Source organism: Trachurus japonicus, chromosome 3, assembly GCF_045865225.1.
Source record: "Trachurus japonicus isolate A0001 chromosome 3, Traja_1.0".
Lineage (NCBI taxonomy): Eukaryota > Metazoa > Chordata > Actinopteri > Carangiformes > Carangidae > Trachurus > Trachurus japonicus.
The window spans coordinates 36,155,486-36,178,191 of record NC_140909.1 but is presented as its reverse complement, the minus strand read 5'-3'; the positions used below and the strand labels follow the sequence as shown (position 1 = coordinate 36,178,191).

At 41.1% G+C, this 22,706-nt stretch overlaps 3 protein-coding genes across 3 annotated transcripts; 1 reads left to right on the top strand and 2 right to left on the bottom strand.

Moving 5' to 3' along the window:
• Positions 1-118: 118 nt before the first annotated feature.
• LOC146990324 (cellular retinoic acid-binding protein 1) lies at positions 119-8,739 on the bottom strand. Its single transcript, XM_085771848.1, has 4 exons — positions 8,540-8,739; positions 7,356-7,534; positions 6,780-6,893; positions 119-536 (listed from the first exon to the last, which is right to left on the bottom strand). The coding sequence occupies exons 1-4, from the start codon at positions 8,607-8,609 to the stop codon at positions 486-488; spliced, it is 414 nt and encodes a 137-aa protein (XP_085627974.1). The 5' UTR covers positions 8,610-8,739; the 3' UTR covers positions 119-485.
• A 4,079-nt stretch (positions 8,740-12,818) lies between these two features.
• On the bottom strand, positions 12,819-17,429 carry slc25a44b (solute carrier family 25 member 44b). The gene is made up of 4 exons (XM_085771749.1): positions 17,217-17,429; positions 15,826-16,494; positions 15,565-15,692; positions 12,819-14,084 (listed from the first exon to the last, which is right to left on the bottom strand). Exons 2-4 carry the CDS (start codon positions 16,451-16,453, stop codon positions 13,893-13,895), a joined length of 948 nt encoding a protein of 315 aa, XP_085627875.1. The 5' UTR covers positions 16,454-16,494; positions 17,217-17,429; the 3' UTR covers positions 12,819-13,892.
• Positions 17,430-18,134: 705 nt separating this feature from the next.
• Positions 18,135-22,320, top strand: LOC146990322 (proteasome subunit alpha type-4). Its single transcript, XM_085771846.1, has 9 exons — positions 18,135-18,217; positions 19,002-19,026; positions 19,136-19,178; positions 19,575-19,737; positions 19,870-19,947; positions 20,076-20,164; positions 20,289-20,419; positions 21,631-21,754; positions 22,094-22,320. The coding sequence occupies exons 2-9, from the start codon at positions 19,024-19,026 to the stop codon at positions 22,246-22,248; spliced, it is 786 nt and encodes a 261-aa protein (XP_085627972.1). The 5' UTR covers positions 18,135-18,217; positions 19,002-19,023; the 3' UTR covers positions 22,249-22,320.
• The last annotated feature ends 386 nt before the right edge of the window (positions 22,321-22,706 follow it).

Here is a 22,706-nt window from a genome sequence, read left to right as displayed (position 1 = left end):
TATCACAATGTCTTCAACAGTAATAATTTCAGTTTGAAGTTGAAAAGAATCATTTTTATTATAACAATATTTTTATTTTTAGCCAAAAAATCCTGACCATACCTCTGACCCAATTTCTGGAACTAGAACTATACAAATGTGAAACAAATGTCCATTAATGTTTTAGGTGAAAGGAGTCCCCTCTGCAAACAACAGTCCATACACTGAATATTGCCATAAAAATCTTGATCAGCAAGTTCTTCAGATGATCCGTCTCAAGGTCTAAAGCATGAGCTGAACAATGTAACTAAAAGGAATCAGATTTTCATCATTGAATTCTAAGGACAGAAAGGTTATGTACAAAAATGTAGAAAGCAGTGGTATTCAGCTGAAAATGCAAACTACTAAATGTAAGAACAGTTTTTCTTGGAGTAATTATTTTTATGAAATTTTATACTCAAACAGTTGAGACACTGACTGACTAATTTGATGGACATGGACTTGTATTATGCACGTACGTAGATCCTTGTACACACCACGTCATCGGCTCCGAAGATCTGAAACGAAATCGAGAGGGAAGGGACAAAAATTTGTTATCACCACCAACAGCATGATCTTCTTTTCACTTTTGTTTGGTTCTTTTACAAGAAAGCTGCAACCAATTAGTCCATCAACAGAAAATGAATCAAACTGTTTTGATAATTTGATTAATGCTGATCTTTTAAAAAACAACAACAACCCATTAATACCAAATCAAGCTTTTCTTCTGCAAAAGTTACAACTGAATATTTTAGTATTTTATTTGAGCTTGGTGGAAGGGAATGAACAAGCCAATTTCAGTATCTAGCAGTGAGGTTGTAGATAACTGAATCACCTGTTAGTAGAAGTGGAATGAAAATATATGGAATTTGATTTTATACATTTCCAGGTCTGGAGAAGTATGGAAAATGGAATTTATATATATATCTTAATACTCATCTCGATTTGGTCTTATCTGAAGTTATTTAGATTAATTATTTTGTATGCACTATTGTGCCTATAGCTACAATTTCCTTGAAATTATTTGGTGACATAATGGCATACAAGTTCACAATAATGAAAACAAATGATTAATTGCATAATCTGTTTACATGATACACATCTAATCACTCAAATGTCACAAATTATTTGAATTTTTTTACAGAGAAGTCTGGAAATTAGGGTCTGGAAGAAGTATGGAATTTTAAAATTTCAAATGTGTAGGAACATTGAAAGTAGCATTGTACTTGAATAATCTACCTTGTTATTTTCCACCCTAACTCTTACACATGTTCCTCTAAAGCTGCTGTAGGTCGGCATAATACACACACCACACATCTGTAGATTTTCTTCCAGTACCATGGTAACACATTTGTTGTTACATAAGTGTGTAAAGGCTGATTAATGACATGATGAGGAATGCTGAAGGAAACAAATGCAACAAAAAACTGACTTCAAAATGGATGAAGAATGGATGAATGGGACGTCCTGAGTTAAGAGCGCGTGTGACCGTGTCCAAAGATTTATGGGTGTCCCCGGGGTGTAGCATTATGGGTAAATGCAGCGCCACCCATCATCATTAGCTCAGGCCATGCAGCATGGCAGAGTGGGAAGGCTGGAGACGTAAAAGATGGACCTGAGATGGCTCCATCTGGTGCGCGGCGCGATGCCGAGGGAGACGTTAACTGGAGGAAACATGAGGGTGTTTCCCCACAGCTTGATCAATGAGGCCAATTTAAAGAGAGCGCACACACAGATTTGGACCCAGGACGTCATCACAGCCGCACAATTTCACCTGATCTCAATCCCTTCATGTAAATAAACCAGTGCAGGATCGTATGAAGCTTTAAAAACCAATATTTCTTTTTTTGCCTTGAAATGTAAAACAAGGTTGAGGCTCTTCATATAAACTACTGACAGAGAAGTTCATCATTCTCAAGCATTTATCCTCTTCCCCCTTTCACGGCAGACTCCCCAAATGGTCATTACAGTCCACCCATCTTTGATCAGCGAGCGCAGTAAGTCACCACATGTTGTCTTCATTAAACTCCACATCCATCCATCTCTCCCTGAGAGCCTAATTGCCTCATCTGCTGGCCGGTGCTTTTATTCAAGATAAATTTTTCTGTTTATGCGGAAGGATCGATCACATTCCTCCGTGAGCGGAGAGGAGAGTGAAGTCATTAGCAGGAGATGGGTGGTGGTGTTAGACCTCAGCTCTCTGGACGTTAACAAGGAGAAGTGTTCAGTAGCAGCAGAATATTAAACTGGTACTTTCCATAACAGAGGTGAACAGAGGAGGGTGACAAATACACTGGTGATGAAGAATCCCTAATGTATTAAACATAAACTATGTTTCCATGAGTGTGAAGACAAGGAGTAAAGATAGAGAAAAAAGAAATAGCAGTTAGTACTGTATAGTCAAACAGGCCAATATTAGTTATCCTGAACTCCTCACATTTTTGACACAACTGTCTCACTACAATACATACAGTACTGACTACAGCCAAGACTGATATCCGTATCGTATGCTGTGTCATGTATCAGACTAAATGTGTTTTTAACATTAATACTACCAGGATTCATAATGATTAAGCCATTTCCAGCGTCTCCTTTTCCGAACACTTCTCACCTGATGGTCTGGTTTTAAGGTTGGGCCAAAGTTTGACTCCAAATTCACTGCTTCATGTGAATATTTATAATTTTACAAAAAAATGTAACCTTTATAGAAGCGAGTGGTCTTAATTCTGTTTTTCCATTTGTGATATTGCTTTGAGTGGTGCTTTGTAAATGAATTCATAATGACTATTATTTTGCAGTTGCAAAAACCAACTTGTTGTTGCCCTCCGGTGGACAAACTGTATAACTTTAATACTGTTTCTCAAATATCTCAACACCTAGTTTTGCATGTGTACACTGCACTTTCTTTTGACTTATTGCATTATGTTCAGTGATAAAATATATTTTCAAAAGGCCAAAGTAATTGGCCTGGACGATTTATTTAAATGGTTCTACTGGGGGAAAAAAGTAATGCTGCTTGTGAGCCCCTTTCAATATCAGTTTTACAACAGTTTTTACCTCTTAAAACATTATAGGGTTAACAACTAAATAGATTGATTAATTCTGCCTATAATGTTATTGGTTAATCAATTTAAATTTGGAAGAAAATCCTGATTAGATTATCTGATATTCCTTAAAGGGCTGGAGACATGAAATGTAAGATGTTTTATTTGAAAATGACTTTACCGACCTCATACAAACAGGGAGGAACGGCTAATCATTTACTGTTGTTAAATCAATCGATTAATCTACAGACAGTTGCAGCTCTTCTCCAGGCTGCACACTGAGCTGTCAGGAAGTGATGTGAGCAGAGAAACGATGATTCAGTTTTACAGTCTATAATTTAACTTCATATCTTTGCAGCAGCTATCTTGAATTAGTTGCTGTTTGTTCTGTTTATTCTGAGCCATGCTGTATTTTTATTTATTTTTTCTTTAAGTATATTTTTGGGGGCTTTTTGGTTTTAACTGATAATATAGTTGGGGGAGACAGGAAATGAGGAGGTCGAGCCATGCAGCAAAGGGCCACCAGATTGGGGATTTGAACCAAGGTCGGCTGCAGCGAGGACTTGTATCCTCTGCATATGGGGGCGCCTGCTCAACCCGGTGAGGTACACGGCAGCCCGGCCATGCTGGATTTAAAATCCAAATGTCATTAAGGCAATATTGAAACACACCCCTTCATTGTTTAGATTTCTCTTTGGAGTTTAATTGAAGGTGATTTGAGCTTTGATGTGTTCAGGTACTGACCTCAGCGCTCAGATCACTGGAAAAAAAAGCTCTTTTTTTCAGTCCGTCACCTCAAAGCCGAATATTTCTGTTGCAACATCACTATAATCTTAAAATCTAAACAATGCCTGAGTGGAGGTGTAACATGAGGGAGCGATGTTTATATTACACAAGAGCAGGGAATAAATCGGAGTTCTCCCCTCCTCGCTGGTATCGCATTCAGACTCACAATCTCCTCTTTGAAAGTCAAGGTTCTTTCCAATGACTCAATCTCATATACCTCTCAGATTACAGCCTATCGCTCCGGCGCGGACAGACGCACACACCCTTATCTTGAATAAAACCAGATTTGGTCCTGGTCTAAAGCTTTGTTCCCCTTTAGAAGACCAGCATTCAGTCCAAATTACAGCCCCGTGCAAATGTTTTCCTGATTGCCTCTCTGCAGAGGTGAGTCACAGTCAGTAAAGACGCGTTCTCCATCAAAGCCAAACTGGACGCAGCAGCCTTGTGCGCATCTGGCCAATAAACCCAAACACATTGGATCCCAGATGTTTACGGGAAGAGACTGCTTTGTCTTTAGCCATCATGACCTGCCAGGAACTGGAGGCAGAAGTGTCTCTGATGGATGCAAGATCATGAATGCAGCATCTAACAGCAAATATATGACAGGGAAAAGTTCATTTATCCCTTTTGAAATCTGATTTACGTTCCCCCCCCAGTGGAGCCGGCCGCACACCGCAACAAATAATTCACTTTGAGCCTTTAGTGTCGTTTTTTCTTTATGTGGATCCTGCAGACGATAGAGGAACAAGATCTCTATCAAATAAAAGAATAATAAACGTCAATTGTGTTGCACGTCTCTCCACTAATATGCCGTTGGGATGTTCTGTCTGACAGATAAGGGTGTGTGGAGAAACAGGGAGGAAATACAAGGAACGGATGATTGCCTCAAGTGGCCATGGGAGTTTAAGGACATTTGTGAGGAACGACAAAGTATTTTGGAAAAATATTGACATTTTCACATCTGGTGTAACCACCCAGTCACGGCCTCTCCTGACCATCTGTCTTGTTTTAGTTTCTGCTTCTGCAGGGATTCTGCTGGCATGACCATCATCACTGGGAAATCATTTGCTTTCTCGCAGAGAGTTTGATATCGCTCTCATGTTTGGACAGTAAATATGAAGCCTTCAATTGTGTTCCGTGTAAAAACGAACACTTAGGTTTCAACTCAGATTGAATTAGCTACAGATTCTTTCTCGATCAACGTTTTGGTATTTAAGATGAGATAAGAAAAAGAAAGAAAGAATTTCTGGTGTCATTAGATTAAATGTTTGATCTCAACAACAACAACAAAACAGAAAATACAGATATTCAATTTTCATTATCACAGTAGACTGAAAACTGTTTAAATATGCATCTTTGTCTTCAATAAGTCATCACTGATTTGTTAATCAATTAGTGGGTTAATGGACTAACTGCTGCAGCTGTTTTGAAAACAAAAGCATTTTGTGAGGATGCCAGGTAACCAGCAGAGACGCCAGAAAGCAACTTCTCCCAGCCAGGAAATAGCCCGTCCAGTAACCTCCCCGCAAAAACCACAGCATATGGTTTTCATGAAATTTAAACAAATGAGACAGTCGGCTAATTAGCGAGCTTTAAAGCTGCTGCTAGCTGGATGTAGTTACCGTTGCACAGAGCCAGACTGGCTGCTCCCCTCCCTCTCCATGCTAAGCTAAGCTAAATGAGCCAAAATATGAAAGTGTTCCTCTGAGGAGAGGCCACGCTGTGCTGCCACGACAGCTGTGCGCTTCACACTGTCTCCTTCAGTTTTGGTCCCTGGCACAGAGGGAAGCAGAAAGTGGCTCTTGTGGTCAAAGAGGGCCACCTCCAAATTTGACAACTCATTCCACTTCCAAAGAAAAGAGAGACTTCAGATGAAACTGGGAGGCACTGAGTCAGTGTCCTGCTCTCATCACATTGTGAGCCACAAGCTTATGGAGGAAAATGTAGAGAAAGAAAAGAGGTGATCCTGAACAGCTATGACGATCCTGAGGTGACAGAACTACACCTGAGTACAGCTGATGTTATAAACACTCAGTTGGTTGTAGATAACATTAAAGGGATAGTTAAACATTTTGTAACATTACGAGACGGAGTTGTTTTCTAGGCAAACGTGTAGCCAGAACTACAGTCCGGACACGGCCGCTGGGCGGAGTGATATCAAAAGCGCAAGTAGTTCCGAGTATTTGCTTGATGTGTTGTAATGTTACATAATTATACATGATTATCTCATAGCGTGGTGAACGTGCAGGTCACAACTTGTCCACCAGAATGTTTTGGAGTTGTTAGATGGTGTATTTGATGAGTTTTGAGGGACAGGGGACCTGTACCATTCACCTCCATTGTGTTCACTGAGCAGCTCACGTCTCTGCCCCGCCGATCTGCATGCACCGATAATTAAAGGTAATGAACCTACTCCTATGACTATAAGGATTATGGCAATAGGCGAATTTGCCACAATGTTGAACTATTCCTTTAAATCTTCACATTGTTCTCTTTACTTTGAATTGAACACTCTACTCACCAGTGTTGGGCACGTTACTTAAAAAAAAAAAAAAAATTACTTTACTTGTTATTAGAGTAACCGACTTAGTAAACTAAATTATTACATTATAAAAGTAACTAATTACCACGAAAAGTAACTATTTCATTTTTTATAAAATGCTCAAATATGTCATATGTTGGACCATACCAACCATACCTAACCATAACCTTAACCTCCCTGCCTGTGTGGAGGAATACTGAGTGAGTTGGCTAGTTCCAGATAAACAGCTTTTGTTTCGACTAAGTTGATGGACTGAAAAAAAGTGTACCTTTTTATACAAGGTACACTTTAACGGGTGTATTATTTTGTCTTCTTGAGTCAAGTAACAGTAGCCTAACTTTTTTTTTACTGAAAAAAGTAATGCCTTTATTCCCATCACTGCTACTCACCAGTATGAGTTCGTCTCCTCTGAGCTCTCGGCTCCAGAAGGTCTTCGGCCCGCTCCCGCTCACCAGAGTCTGTTTGCAGTAAATCTTGTTTTCTGTTTCCCAAGTGGCCAAGCTCTATAGAAAAGCAGCACTTTAATGAGCTTTTCCTTATATTTATCCCCTCAGTCCCACCTGGCTGACGGCAGGTCAGCAGTAAAACACGAGTGGTAGACAAGAGATCAGGGAGAACTGAGTTTAATTCTTTCCTCCTGTCAGTCTGTAAAGCATCACAACACACTCAGCCTGTTGTTTAGTGACTAATGGGTTTCTGTGCACATTAACCTGCTTCAGCTTGCAAAGTTCACTCTTGTTTTAATCCATTTTTAATCTCTTTTTTGTTGTGCTGCAACTGATCTGTCTGTTTTTTACTTTTCCATGGTGATGTGTTCAAATGCAGGTGGGACAATGCAACTTCCTAGACACATTTTTAACTCAAGGAGCTAACAAATGTCCATATGTTCCTATTCTAAAGATGTCAGAGATACCGGTGTGTGATTCAGACATACAAACTGAGTTTAGGCGGTTATTTAAAATTACCTTACACTTTCTGCCGTCCACCGTCTCCTCATTAAACTCCTCACCGATGAGGAAGTTGATCTCCGTTGTGCGGACCGTGGTAGAGGTCTTGATGTAGAAGCTCTCGCCGTTCTGCTTGATCTCCACGTGGGGCTTGGATGCAGCCGCCCCCGCCACCTTCCTCAGCATGGCGTTCACCCCTGAAAACAAGAGAACACGCTGTAAATCCACCGTAGAGCTGATGAGACATGAATGGATAAAACTGACATGTGTTAGATCCATGTCCTCCATTTCCATTAAGATGTGTCATATCACATTTTTTCCCTCTGTCTGGCTCTGGCGCCAAAGAAGGGCTGGTGAGGAAAAGAAATCAGTGGATGAAGCTTATATAGCAGAGAGAGATGGAGCATGGAGGTTAGAGGTGTCTGCCACCATGGAAACAAATCACTTTTTTATTTGTCAGGGGACGATATCACTGTACTAAGCTGTTGGTTTTCATATTTCAAAAGAAGGAGCCTGGAGCAGCTGCAGGAGAGATTGTTATCAGCCGTTTTCTGAATGGAGAGCGCGGTGACAAGGTGATGAGTGGGAGGAATGCCGGTGCCTTTTTGCTTTGTTTAGCTCTCCTGTAGATCTTGATCCACTCCTTCCTCCAAAACGAGTGGAAAAACCATTAACCCTCTCTCTGTCACACGGTCACAGTGCAAACAATTAGATGAGAGAACCGCTTCGGTCTGTTTCTCCTCTCTCTCTCTCGTGGTCCATCACTCTAACTCAGCTTTGGTACATGTACAGCAGGACATGGAGTTTGTTCCTCTCCTCCCTTAATTAAAACCAGCCTTGCCTCACTTCTTGGCTGTGCGGTGCAGCTTCAGTGTAACCTGCAGTAAAAGCCTGTGTTATGGAGTTTAAATCTGACTAGAGTTGTAATTGTAGCTTTTATTTGTGTGAATTTAACCAAATATTCGTCACCTCTAAAGCCTCCGAAGCTGTTTTTACACTGGAAAAATAAAAAAAATACTCTTCACTTACCATCAGTCAGCTCTGCAAGCATTTCTAAATGAGCCTGTCTGTGTGTGTCTGTCTGTAATCCAGGTGTGGTTGTCTACAGAGCAGGTATAACAGACCTCTGACAAGCTCAGTCATCAATTTGAGAAACCTTTCAGACTAAAACACATTCAGGAGAAACAGCAGACTGTCCTCACCCAGGGCTTTCAGCAACTCGTCAAAATTCTCGCTGCTCTTCATTTTCCAGGATCCTGTAAAATCGGGCATTTTCCTTGATGGCTCTGTCTGCTCCACACGTCTGTCTGTCTGTCTGTCTTCCTGTCGTCTGTTGTCTCCTCTGCTCTCCTTTTTCTTTTCTTCAGCCTCTTTCTCTCCCTCCGTCCGTCCCTGTGCTCCCTCCTCCTCCTCTCCTCCCTGTGTGCAATGAACCCACACAGCAGACGAAACCCCCTCTACCCCCGCTTCCTCTCCCACACACGCTCCCTTAATGGTTTATGCTCATTACAGATTTCTTTTAATGATAGGGATGAATGATGTCTTGGTTGGAGGGACTTCGTGTCTCATCTCTGACTAAGATCTGACTGAGTTTGTGGAATTCAATGGTGCATTCACCCAAATATGTGTTCCTAGAGCCTCTAAGTATCAGTCTCATTCACAGATTTCTAATTGGCACCCACAGCTGAACAGAGGATCAGCCACTTTCCTTTTCATATGGAGGATTGAGACCCTAATTCATAAGAAAAAAAATCTCACTTATCTCCAGTTGTATCTTGTCGACAGGTTTGAACATCCACAGACCTCGTCGTCTTCTGTGGTAAAAAGTAGTTCCAATATAATCCATTCAAACAATGATGTCAGCACTCTGCTGTTGAACAACTTGTGATGATTTTAGCACATAAAGAAAATTGAATTCACATCTTTGAATAAATAAAATAAATGAGCAGATCGCAGTGGCAGATGTTTGCACAGGTTTTAGGCAAATAACATGTATAAGATATTTGCAATTACTACTGAAATTTACTTTATTTATTTATCAGTTTTTGCAATTTGTGTAAACCAGTCTTTGGTATGATACATAGTCCTCTATTCAGCTGTGGTCGCGGCCAATAAAAAGACTGGTACTTTAAGGATAGGTTCATCTGTCTTTAAGTAATACTCACATGTCCTGATGTAGATTTGAGTTTTTGGTCTCTTACAAACAAGAGATTCCTTTGTTCCTAATATCAGTGTAAGAAATGAAGGAGACAGTCAGTGATCTGTGTAAAAGTTCATGTTGAAGTTCAACTGAAGTTGATTAATACAAATCAGATATAAACCTTGTAGAACAAATTCCTACTTTATGCTGCTGTTCTTTCACCTTTTGCTCACTAAGGACGTAGTGTCAAGTAAAACACAGGACAATTTATAATTGCATTCACTTCATAACATAACTACTTGGCCACCTAGACTGCTGAGGCCCCAAGACCACCAGGGCCCCCAGGAGCCCCATGTTTCATTTCAATGTCTGTATAATGTTATTAATCATTTGGGTTATTGAAATGGCTTTTGTCTGGTTAAAATCCTCAAAATGCTAAAAAATAGGAGAAAATAGAGTTTTTGGCTTTTTGATTAGGCTACTCATCATCAGAAAATCTGTAATGTGAATTTTCTGTTAAAGGTTATAGCTACAACTTTTTAATCAAAACGCTAAATTTTTCAAAAATAATAGCCTACATCCAACGTCTAGAGGGGTGCAGAATAAAAGTATTGTTGTTATTGGGGGGGGTCAGATCCTGATATCTCTCTGTGGAGAAAATGGCATTGTGCTAATGCTAACTAACGGTCAGCCTGTATTGTAACGTTTCCGGTGCAGGATGCTGCGGGTTTGTCAAGTTCGTCTGCAGGTGAGTTAGTGTGAAATGATTCAGTCCGCTGTCAACGCTGGAGCTGCTGCTCATTAAATACGGTTTGCGTTAAGCTACTAACCGCTCAGGTATTTGGCGTACCCAGTACATCCATGGGCGTACCTGGCAACCAGTACAATTGAAGGTTGGAGCGAGAGCGGGCGAGTGTGAGTGCGACACCTACTGGCCAGGAGGAAATAAACTAAAACTAAACTAAACACCTTTAATTCACTCATTGATGACTCATTTTTGATTTAGATTGATGGTTCATTTTTTGCGTTCCTGGAAAAATAAAGATGCTGTCATGTGTGGTGGAGGTCAGTAGGAGCTCAATAACGTCTTTTCATCCCTAGGGCCTCACAGGAGTATAATTTCAGACAGGACAGAAGGTTTTATCCCTCGTCACTTCATTGGAACATAGTTAGGAGGGAATCGGCAACCAGGAAGTGTTTCAGTGAACATATGGCTGGGAGTGCTGTTTCAAGACAAACATAAGGACGACACATTTATGTAAGTACATGATGAGTTCCCAGTGAACCTGTCTTATCATCTCACACTGAGGATGGATAATGAAAGCTCCTCTCTGACACCTACTTGTCCTTTTGCTGCTTCACTTCTCAAAGCGTTTTGGCCAGGGCTGCAAAACAGATTACACAACAGTCCTTTCATTACAATCCAATCACTCAGTGCTTTGACTATCCCGCCTTTTATCCAACATGCACGCACACACACAAAGACACACACACACTCACTCACTCGCACATACACACTGGCAGAGCTACCACCGTTACGTCCCATGAGAATGAGGGGGCCCTTCCTCTAACCCCGGCCAAGTCAGATTTGTTTCCTCTGTGACACCACCTCATCAGTCTTTTTGACAAAGTGCCTTCCAGACACTGCTTGATAATTAATGTATAGAGCAGAGCAGGGAGCACTCCGTCATCCCACCAGGAAGTGTCAGCTCAAAGAAGGCCTCCGCCGCCATCTTCGCCCGGGCCTCCTTGCTTGTTTCATTCATCAGTAGATTTATCTGTTGGTCCCTGGGTGGTTTTTATTTCCTGGAGGGGAAAGTGAGTGTTTGAGAGTGCAGCACAGGGGGAAAGTTTGAGGATGTGTGACGAGCCTGGAGGGGAAAAAATACAAGAGCTAAGAGCTTTGTCTGCTGCCATCTAATGCCCTGTGCATGGAAATTTAGATTTAGAACATATGTGGGAATTTCTAATGATTTACTTGCTTTGATCTGACTTAACTATGTTTCAGGTGAGCTGTCGCAGTTGTGAAGGGAAAACCGTCATTATGCATCAGAATGAAACGAATCCAGAAGGAGCAGAGCTGTATACTTCAATGATATAAAATCTGTTTTATTCCAAAGCTTTTTCTTTTTTTGAAGAATCAAAACTGCGCTGCAGGTTGAATCTTTTATGACCGGCTGAAGAATCGTACTCATACTGAATGTCATGAGGCTGTCCTTGGAGGCAAGTCAGACAAAAAACTGTGAGGAAAAACACTGTATTTAATCTAAGCTGACGTACCGCAGTGAATCCTCTCATCTCGTTACCTAACTACCGTAACGCAACGTGACCTTTGATGTCAGAGTGTCACCTTCAGTAAGACGTATTGATGCCCCACGGTTATGAGAACATCAAGGAAACACATTAACTTCTCAGGCCACACAATCACATTTTCACCTCCCAGAGGACGAGAGTAAAAAAAAAAAAAAGCACAAATCAAACCACGGACCTCGGTTTGACAAGATTTTATTCCAGGGTCCCCATATGATAAGAGTTTGACTTTGACATGTTTTATTACAGAAATGAACAAATAACACGAGGTCATCGTCATGGAAGGAATTATAGTGAAAATAAACAATTCCCCCTTTTTGCAGGAACTCCTTAAACGAGCCCACTTTGAATGGGACTAAGAAATTATATAGCTTCTGCTATGAACACAGTAAAAACACAAATTTGTTGAGCAGTTGTGGTGTTTTATTGAGCAAACAGATGAACCATGACACACTGGGACGACACATGATGAGAAGCCACATGTATTCTCTACACGGCAGGTCAGTTCTGGTTAGTGTGGTCACACTTAAAGCTGTGCAAAGAAAATAAAAATGGACCAGAGTCAATTTTCCCTCCCCTACATCCAGATTTTTTTTATTTTTAATTTTAGTTTTATAGTCAAATAAAACAAGATTATCCAGATTTCGTCACATACCAGCAATGTTAACACATTCTGGTGTGGCCTGAGCAAATTTATTGAAGAAGACATTATCAAATTATGTGGCTTTATCTAAACAAAGTGTCAGATTTCAAGCAAAAGAAAAAGAGCCTTTTACTATTCTATCTTCAGTGACAACAGCTATTGTCATATTTAAATACTATTACTTTGAAATTCCAAAAAAAAAAATCACTAAAGCAGAAATGAAAAATAAGAAGAAGCAACAAACAGCATGAGTCTCAGTGCCCAAAGTTATTCATGTTAAAACAAATGAAAAATAAACATGACAGTGTGAAATTTGGAGGTTTGGACACTTTTGTAGTGATCAGTCTAATAACTTGCAGAAACTCCCCAAAACAAACAATAAAATAAATTAGGTACAACGCATGATGTTATTCACACGGTTTATAGGAAATATACTGTACAATCACATTTTGTGCTGAAGAGGATAAAACATTTACATTATTGCACTAAAACATTTACTTGTTACAACAGCACAACAGCATTATTTCTGCTTACTGCACTTCAACTCGCCTTCTCTCACAGGTTATCAACCTCCTGGTGGTTACCAGCCAGATACGATCTCCATAGTGTCAATAATACAGCAGAGGACTATGTTACAGAATGTCTGAGAAAATGTTGCCTTCTATGCGTAATGTTTAGCATGGAGATTTTGATTTGTGCAGTGTACAGTTCAACTGTACAAATAAACACAACATAACATAAAAAACTGCCACGTTACATTTTCTAATAGCTACTGTTCTTCTGTTGCACATTCAGCAGTTAAAAACATAAAGCAGACTGTTCACACTATGAAGGCAGCAATTTAAAAAGGCAGAGAAAAAAGGAGCTGCAGAACAGACGCCAGACTGGTGAGCATACGGAAAAAAAAAAAAAAACGTGGGAGAGATTTGTTTAATGCTGATGTGAATGCGTCATCACAAGTTACTCGACCTTTCTCCAAATCCTGATCAAAACCAGGTTTTTTTATTTGGGCCCTGCACAGTTTGTTGTCAGCACAAATTATGGAAGATAATAACAGACTGTCAGTGATGAGTTCCACTTTTCTCCACCTAGACATGATTGTAGAGTGAGCCACTGCATCAATCCGTCTGCATCTCTCTGCGTTAAAACAATACCGCACTTGCTATTTCCATTTGCACTCAAACGCAGCAACCTTGTAAAGCGGCGATATAAACGAACGGCAAAACCTGGGTATGAATTTTAATGGCCAGACATTTAATCTGTAACCGACGGGATGGTACGAAAGGTCAACCACAGATTTAAACAGAGAGTTTGTGAGTTTAAAGTGGCCTGATTCCATATTGATTCCCAGGCCGTTATTCAAAACAAACCTTTCTTTAATCCAGTGCTATCACAGGAGCTTTAATTTGGGGCTGAGGGCTAAAATGGCACGTGGTCCGTATGTTGCTTCTCGACACGTCTTCTACCAGTGTCTGGAATCCACCAGCTCGGGACGCAAACTCAGTTTTTTGAGCGTCTCGTAGCCGACCACCATGACGATGGCGGTGGGCGTGGATGAAATGATGCGTGCCGACAGTCCTTTGGTCAAACCCCAGAAGCCTTCCTCTTTGATCAGCTGCCTGAATGTCTCAATGACTGAGTTCCTCCCTTCAACCTGGACAAAACACACATATAATACATAATAAATTGATCTGAACGTGGGAAAAAGGCAACACCTACATTGGAAGCTGAATTTGCTCACTGTTAAATATATGCCAATTAATTATATGTAAACTTTGCTGCAATATTTCAGGTTAAAGGGCATTTCCAGTCGTAATCAAGCCTCAGAGTCCCTCTACTGTTGTGTTCTCTGACCCGGAGAGGAACAATGCGGAAGCCGCAGTAAGTCCGAATTTTGATTTAATTTAATTGTAAAACGAATTTTAAAATTTAAAGCAGAAGTAAGCGGAATATTTGTGTTAATATAAGTCTTAAATAGTTATATTTTCCGACAGCAATCGCTTATATAGAGCGTTTGGTCTGAAACACGGGTCTGTCAGTCACTCTGCTCTGCTGTAAGCTGAGGAGAAAAAATAAAGCTTGTAGGATACAAGCTTTATCCAATGAGGAGAGAGAACGGCATAAAGGGGCAGTCCTCTCTGTGTGTGCAGCCAAGGGATGCGCATGAATGTGGTGACGTACTGTAGGGACGAGGGTGGGGACTGCTAACTCTATCGGCTGACAAGAAGTTAGCCAAAACGACCGGATCGCTTACTTCTGCTTTAAAATGATGGTCAAAAGGACGTTACTTACCTGACCACAGAACAATTTTAAAATTATTCCAGAGCCCATTAATGAACACTGAAAAAAACGTTAGATTATTGAACAGAAACAAATATAAATGTCCACACGCTGCAGTGATGACCTGATGGTGACCTGATATCTGAGGTAAACATCGATGACGACTGGAAATGCCCTTTAATGAGGTGGAAATGTCATGGGATAGCTCCTCTAAGACATTATCAGAATCAGAAAAGCTCTTATTGCCAAGTAGTTAATGCACCTACATGAATGTGACATGTTGCAAAGAGCAAAAAGGAGGGATAGTTAATGGAATAAGTTTAAGAACAAAAAAATACAATTGCAACAAAATATTAATACAGACTAAATAAAATAGCTATAGTGAAAAAAAACTACAGTAAAAAATATGTACACAATGTACAGTATATAGAGCTGTGCAGTATGTACAGATGGACACAGAGAAATAAACATAATGGACTATCCCTTAACAGTCCCTCCTACACACAATACTTATTCATTTTGGTGGTTGACTCCACTCCAGGGAATAACTTGGCTTGTGAACCTGTGACCACGGCACAAACTTACTTGTGGTATGGTCAGGATGGAAAAACGTCCTTCATATGTATGTATAAGTATGAAAATGACAGAGGAGCTATGTGCTAACTTGTGACCTTACACATGCATAACAAAGAAAAGAGAGTAATTATTAACATTTATTGCATCGCGTGTTGAAAAATGTGTGACTAAACATAATGGACTGTGCACTTTGAGGCACTTTTCTGCTCAGTTTCTCCACATAGGAAAACAACTACACTTATTTTTATCATTACAGATGTACAGTAAACAACAGTTACCTGTACTCTGGCTCTAACCACATCCATTGGGTTGGTGACAGTCGAGGCAGTGGCAGCAGCTAGAGGTCCAGCCATGGCTTGTAGAATCAGATGAGGGCAGTCACTGGGAGCCATTTTGGAGAGTTGTTCTGTAAAACATAACACAGACACACACACAGACCCTTTATGGCAAGGACTGCTGGAATTCATTCTCACTACAGATGTAACATAAGCTGAGGATTTTCAGATAATGTGCAGTTAGTGCATGTTTACATTGCTTACCAGCATAAAAGTGATAGAAAGGCCACCAGACTGCACTGTTTGGGATGTAAGTGAGTAAAGAAGCCACATATCCTCTGTAGAAGCCCCGGAAACCATCAACAGCAAAAATCTGAGCCATAATGTTCCTGGTTTGGCCGAACACCTTTTTGGGCTTTCCACTGTCCGTGTTTGAGTTGAGCCGAAAGCGGGTGAGGTGCTCCCCTTGGCCCTGCATCATCAGCTGCTGAGAGACCACGTCGATGGGAACGGTGATGCTCTGAGCGACCAGGGAGGCCGAGCCGCCCGCCACCAGCGACTTGACCGTATTGTCCTCAGAATACTGGGAGACGTACTTCCTCACCAGCTCGTAGGTGGTTATGTAAGCCTGGCCTGAGATGAGAGTGAAGGTGTTGACCATGAAGCCACGGTACAGGCCTCGCACTCCCTCCCTGCGCAGGATCTTGAAGAATGCATCGAAGGTGCCGCTGTAGAGCGACTTGCCCCTCTGCACCTGCAGCCGGGTGCGGATGAGCGTGGCCGGGTAGACTGTGGCCCGGATGGTCATCGTCATGAACACCCCGAAGGAGTAGAACTTCCTTTTGTCGAGGTCCTCCCATTCAATGATCTGGATGTTCCTTTTCTGCTGCATCCTGCCAGCTGTAGGTGCCCCCTCATCAGACTGATTCCTGCCTGACGGAATAAATAACAATAGTGAAGTCAGTCAATTTGTTTTTCGCAAAGCGTGGAGTTTCATTGTTGACACTGGACACTGTAATGTGACCTACAGTATATACAACACACAAAGGCTGCTGGAACATCTCCATGAAAACTGAGCATGATGACAATGTGGGGCATTAACTACAGATACTTGGTTTGTCTTACATCCCTTCATGACCTTCATGATCAAAGACCACTCACAGAGCCATAATGTGTCATAAATATATACTATATAATATATTGTAAGTTAGCAGTTAGCTGCTGCTAAAGTTACTGGGTCTACTGTAGGACAACAAATGAGCTATACTATCAACACTAATGAAACTTGATCCTGTCCTGCTGCTGCGTATAAGGGATCAGTGTGATACCGATCCACAGTTGCATATGGGGGAGTCGCTTTCCTGCTCAGCCCACCGCTGTATATCATCACACCAGTTTGTACTTGACCCCAGTGACAACACTGCTCAGAGGACACCGTGTTCCCGAGCCGGTGTGAGCTCAACCGAGAGCTACGGGAGTAATCACGGTCAAAATTAACACACATTAAACCCTAACAAAGTAAGACAAACGATTACAAAAGCAGATGTTGCATCAAATACGCCTGATGTGACCTGCTGGATGTGCTAGTCTTGTGTTAGCTTCCAGCTAGCCCTGTGTAAAATAGCCATAGCGTTAGCATTGCTTCAAACACTTACCTCTTCGGACAGATGTTTATTTCAAAGCTGTGTCCTTGGGGTCATTTGGCCGTTAAACCTCGTGCCAACAGTTGGTTTGAATATATAATTTAAATTAACGCCGCTAAATTGATGTGAGGACTCTTTAAAAACGAGCTGGCTAACTCCTAGCTGGGGAGCTAACTGTCAGAGCTCTTCCTGTTCCCATTCAAACGCCATGCCTCTCAAACAGCCAATCACAGGCGTGCTGCGTTCACGTCACGTCGTTAAAACCTGAATTACGAATAACCGAGGAGTAAAAACGTTCACGTCAGATGAGGCTATGTATATTATCCCTGGATGTAATAGATCCATGATTATATATCACACATTTCTGACACCAGTGGAAGTTAGTACATTTTTTTGGTTCAGATGCTATCCATAGGAGTTACACATTGTTATGAGGTTTCAGTTGGTCAAGGACTGCTCAAAATGTAAGATAATAAAAGAGGCAATTTTAGACTGTCTGTCCAATGTGGTTACGGGATTAGCATCACTTTGGGATTAATGTATGAACACTCCCAAGGCGACGACAAGGGTTTATTTTTAGTTTTTGCTTGTCTGCCAACATTGTTTACATGGCTGTAGGGAGAAGTAGCAAGACTTCCTGGCTTTGTTTTCAATGGTTGTTTGGTTTAATGTTATGGAAAGATAATTTGGGTTACAATACTTGAATCACTTGCAGCAGCAGTGGGAGTACAACAAAATCCACACATATTTATATAAGTAAAATGTTTATACACTATATAAATAACCAAGTACAAGTGAAATGTATGCATTCAATAGGGCATGACTGAAAGTATGTAAATTATGTACGGTATGTTCTGACCATCAGTATCATACGGCCGGTCCTCCTGCCGACAGGCGGCGCTGCCGAGCTACAACTCCTGCGGTCATCACATCCGGTGTGAGGGAGCATCAAACTGAAAGTACCGGAGCACTGCCTGGACCAAAGTAAGCTAACTCAGACCTGTTCTCTAAAGGTAAGGAATCGATAAATGACCATTAACTACAGCATTGTTTTATTCAGCCGTGGTTGTAACTGTTGCCTCGGACGGTGACGGCCCAGCTAGAAGAGTTTCTGTATTATGGAACAAGCTTTTCAACATGCTAACGAGTTAGCATGCTCGGATATTGCAGATTCATTGTGTGTAGCTGCAGCTAGCAGCTAGCTGTCACACACCGACATACAGAGAGGCGTGCAGAGGACTGGGTCCAAATCTATGCTGTGATTCACACATTTATTCGTGTAATTAATATGAGAAAGGAGATTTAGGTTATCTAAGAAACCAGACGTACGGTGTCCCACTATTCTGTGTCGCTGTTGTTGTAACTTAGATAATGAAACTTTCAACACTGAGTGCTGGGTTTGTCTTTACAAATAGTGTAAACAAATCACAATATGAGGATGGGTTTCAAAAGAGTCTGATAGCTAGAGATAATCCGACCTGCATAATTCAACTCGTTGTGTTCTTTAATTTCACTTGGTCTGATGTGGAAAAAGTAGTGAAATATCCCTTTATGCATAATCTACTAACTCAGCGCATCAGTTGTAGCACTGGTCCTGCAGAAAATGTTTCTTTATTATTGCAAAATTGTCACTATTAGGGTGATTATATGAAAACATTACTATTCACGTTGCTTTTACTAATTAGCTGTTTAACGTATAACTGATGAAAAGGATTAGAAACGTTGTGTAAATGTTACATTTCTGTGTTGATTTGTGGTGGTTGTCCCATCTTAAAACATCTTATTTATATTTTGCAGGATTGTTCCAGACACATAAAAAATGGTAGGTTGCTGTTATACGCAGCACAACTTTAAATTTTCTTCACATAGCACGTACATTTTGTTTTTCACATGTCTTTTCAGTTACTATATGTTGTTTCTTTGCTGTTCAGTCTCGCAGATATGATTCCCGGACAACCATATTTTCTCCTGAAGGTGGGTGTTTTCTGTTTGTTTGTTGTTGTTTTTTTGTTTTGTTTTTTTCTTTTAAACACCTGATAATCACACATAATGGCAAATGACAAAATGTCAGTTATTCTGCCCCCACTATTGTTACAAGGTTTATAAGCTGTGTGCAATGCATCATATTACTTGATATATCCATAAATCACGAGACATATTGGATATCATGCATAACCAACACAATGGTGTGGATTTTGTGGGTTTGTAAAGATCAGAGAAATTTAGTTGGTTATCCTAAGAAGCATATTTACTTTTACCAACTGTTTTTTACCTTACAATGAACCACTGGGTTTCTGGTATTTAGGCCTGAAAGTTTTGTACAGCTTTTAAGTAATAGTGGTCAATAAAAATTTTGACTGTGAACGACAGGGCGCCTGTATCAGGTGGAGTACGCCATGGAAGCCATCGGTCATGCTGGAACATGTCTGGGGATTCTGGCAAACGATGGAGTGCTGTTGGCGGCAGAGAGACGCAACATCCACAAGCTGCTTGACGAGGTGTTCTTCTCCGAGAAGATCTACAAGCTCAATGAGTGAGTGAACCGAACCAGAGAGTGACCCTGCTGCCTGCCCTGCACCCATCACTCAGCACCCATACTTGTAAGAAAACAAGAGCCTCAGTCGGTCTAACATCCCGTGGTTTTGTGTGTGCTGTTCTCTTTCAGAGACATGGCCTGCAGTGTTGCCGGGATCACATCAGACGCCAATGTACTGACAAATGAGCTGCGGCTAATTGCACAGAGGTAAATTTCAAAGGAGAGTCTATTCAAGTTTTGGGGCTGTTGCATGTTCCTGTTTGTCTGCTCCCAAATATTGGATCTAAGTTGGTTTTTTGTGACCATCACCATCAGCTGTTGACCTGTTTCTGCAGATATTTATTGCAGTACCAGGAGCCAATACCCTGCGAGCAGTTGGTGACAGCCCTTTGTGACATCAAGCAAGCCTACACACAGTTTGGAGGTAACGCACAGTAATCTCTTTATCTAGTTGACTGGTACACAAGAGTCCAGAGTATTTTCATTGTTGAGTAAAAACGCTCGTGGATTTCAACGTTCGGTAACATCTGTGTGGTCTGTCTGAAAAGGAAAAAGGCCTTTCGGTGTGTCTCTGCTCTACATGGGCTGGGACAAACACTACGGTTTCCAGCTCTACCAGAGCGACCCCAGCGGTAACTATGGAGGCTGGAAGGCAACCTGCATCGGCAATAACAGCGCTGTAAGTCTGAAATGACTTAGATTATGAGGATCTCAACACATACATTAGACAATGTTCTGCAGTTGTTGTTGTTGTTGTTGTTGTGTCATTGTAGAGACTTCCACTGTTAAAGGGATACTTGACCCAAAATCGAAAATTCACCCATTTTCTACTTACTGTCACGCCAAGGAAGCATTTGGAGAATTTTCAGAGTCATCAAAACACTTGGGGGGGGCACCGAGTGGCGCAGTGGGTTAAGCAGGCGCCCCATGTGTTGAGGCTGTAGTCCTCGTGCGGGTGGCCCCGGTTCGAGTCCCGCGTTGGACGGCCTTTTCCTGTGTGTCATTCCCCCTCTCTCTTTCTCCCCATTTCCTGTCTCTGTCTTTTACTGTCAAATAAAGGCATGAAAAAAAGCCCAAAAATATACTTTAAAAAAACAAACACTTTGGCAGTTCCGGGGGGGGCAACGGGTTTTTATCTAATGGCGGCGGATAGTGCTCACTTTTGAATCATCCAAAACACACACTATGAAACATCCCAAGTGTCCTGAAGCCGCCACATGAAAAAGTTGTTCGGAAAAAATGAATTTGATTCAATTCTCAGTTAATTCTCTGTTTTTAGTCTTGTTGTAGCAGTAGCTCCCAGTGAGTGAGATTTGCTGCGAGATGTTCTTCTGTGTTTACATCATACATCCAATGGTTTACAACGGCAAACGAACGCCGCAAATCTGGCGCATGCGCACAAACATCAACAGAGCCACTGGGAGCTACTGCTATAACAAGGATAAAAACAGAGATCACATTAATTTTTTCCAAACAACTTTTTATGTGGCGGCTTCAGGACACTTGGGTCAGTACAGACGAGCAGTATGGAGGTATTTGTTTCAGTCTGTGTTTTGGACAATTCAATAGTGAACTCTATCCGCTGCCATTATATGAAAATCCGTTGCCAGCCGGACCCCCCCTGGAACTCCAAAAGTGTTTTGATAACTCAGAAAGTTCTTCAAACCCTTCCTTGGCATGATGGTGAGTAGAAAATTGGTGAATTATTGATTTTTGGGTTAATTATCCCTTTAAAAGCACCATTGCCTGTAGAAAAATGCAAAAGTCTGTCACTAATTTATCACTAATATAACATTTGTTGAAGAAGTGAGTTCTCGCACTTCACCAAAGTAGAGTTACTTTACACTGATCCTCTGTACGGTGTTTGACTCTCTGTCTCTTTGGTCTCAGGCTGCAGTGTCCATGCTGAAGCAGGACTTCAAAGAGGGGGAGATGACTCTGTCCTCCGCTCTGGCTCTGGCCGTCAAAGTCCTCAATAAAACAATGGACGTCAGCAAGCTGTCAGCAGAGAAAGGTGAGATTAAGCAACAGCAGGCCACTCCTTTGGAGTTTAGATTATAGAGACGACGGTGCCTCTGATTTGTAAGACTAATCTCAGTTATAAACAGTAGTGTCAAATGACAACATTTGTAAAAAGATTAAATTCAAAGGGTTGCCAATTCTTTGACCTTGCATCTATAGAAAGTAATGTAGATCAGTTAGGCAAAGTGACTGAATTAGTCATTTAATCACAATTCTCAGGGTTTGTCCACTGCAGTGTTGCCAAAGATCTTTTAAGTGCAACTGCCTGAAGTATAAGATTTCAAATGAAAAACTGCACAATAATAACACAATGTTACATTTAACGTTTCAGTGGAGATTGCCACCCTGACACGGGAAGGTGGAAAAACAAAAATCAAAGTGCTTAAACAGAAGGAAGTAGAGGAACTCATCAAGCGGCACGAGGCTGAGGAGGCCAAGGCTGAAAAGGACAAAAAAGAGAAGGAGCAGAAGGAGAAGGATAAATGAGCAGATTATATTTTTCCCCCTTGTACCACCAAATCCTGTTGTTTTGTCTTTTTCATTAAAAGTGTGGAAACTAATGCATGTGTTATTGTCTTTTCAAAGACCCAGCTTCATATGTAATTGGAAAAATATAATGAGTAGCCTCCAAAATTGAAATTTCTTCATTGATCCGATGTCATATAACCTAGAATCAGGCACAGGTGTTAAAGCATCCCCAATGGAGAACTGCTGCCTGCATGTTTTTCCTTTGGTCATGCACAGTGCAGTGTATGGTATACTTGCAGTTTGCTGCCACATGATGGAGCCGTTAGTCCTGAGAACACTTCTCTGCTGTGGCCCGTGGAGTGTGCTTGCTAAAATCAAAAATACCTAAAACTGTTTTTATTTCCTAATGGTATAATTTTAAACAGTGCACTTACAACCTACTTACTATGAATTAATTAAAATCCAGATCTATTTCC

What these genes read in the sequence shown, in the direction of transcription:
- LOC146990324 (XM_085771848.1), bottom strand. Translation starts at nt 8,609, where the DNA reads ATGCCCGATTTTACAGGATCCTGGAAAATGAAGAGCAGCGAGAATTTT. An exon ending in CGAGTTGCTGAAAGCCCTGG is followed by an intron (nt 7,535 to 8,539) that starts GTGAGGACAGTC and finishes TCTTGTTTTCAG; the next exon opens with GGGTGAACGCCATGCTGAGG. An exon ending in TGGACGGCAGAAAGTGTAAG is followed by an intron (nt 6,894 to 7,355) that starts GTAATTTTAAAT and finishes GCTTTTCTATAG; the next exon opens with AGCTTGGCCACTTGGGAAAC.
- slc25a44b (XM_085771749.1), bottom strand. Translation starts at nt 16,453, where the DNA reads ATGCAGCAGAAAAGGAACATCCAGATCATTGAATGGGAGGACCTCGAC. An exon ending in TTTCTATCACTTTTATGCTG is followed by an intron (nt 15,693 to 15,825) that starts GTAAGCAATGTA and finishes TATGTTTTACAG; the next exon opens with AACAACTCTCCAAAATGGCT. An exon ending in TGGTTAGAGCCAGAGTACAG is followed by an intron (nt 14,085 to 15,564) that starts GTAACTGTTGTT and finishes TGTTTTGTCCAG; the next exon opens with GTTGAAGGGAGGAACTCAGT.
- LOC146990322 (XM_085771846.1), top strand. An exon ending in AACCATATTTTCTCCTGAAG is followed by an intron (nt 19,179 to 19,574) that starts GTGGGTGTTTTC and finishes TGTGAACGACAG; the next exon opens with GGCGCCTGTATCAGGTGGAG. An exon ending in AGCCTACACACAGTTTGGAG is followed by an intron (nt 20,165 to 20,288) that starts GTAACGCACAGT and finishes CTGTCTGAAAAG; the next exon opens with GAAAAAGGCCTTTCGGTGTG.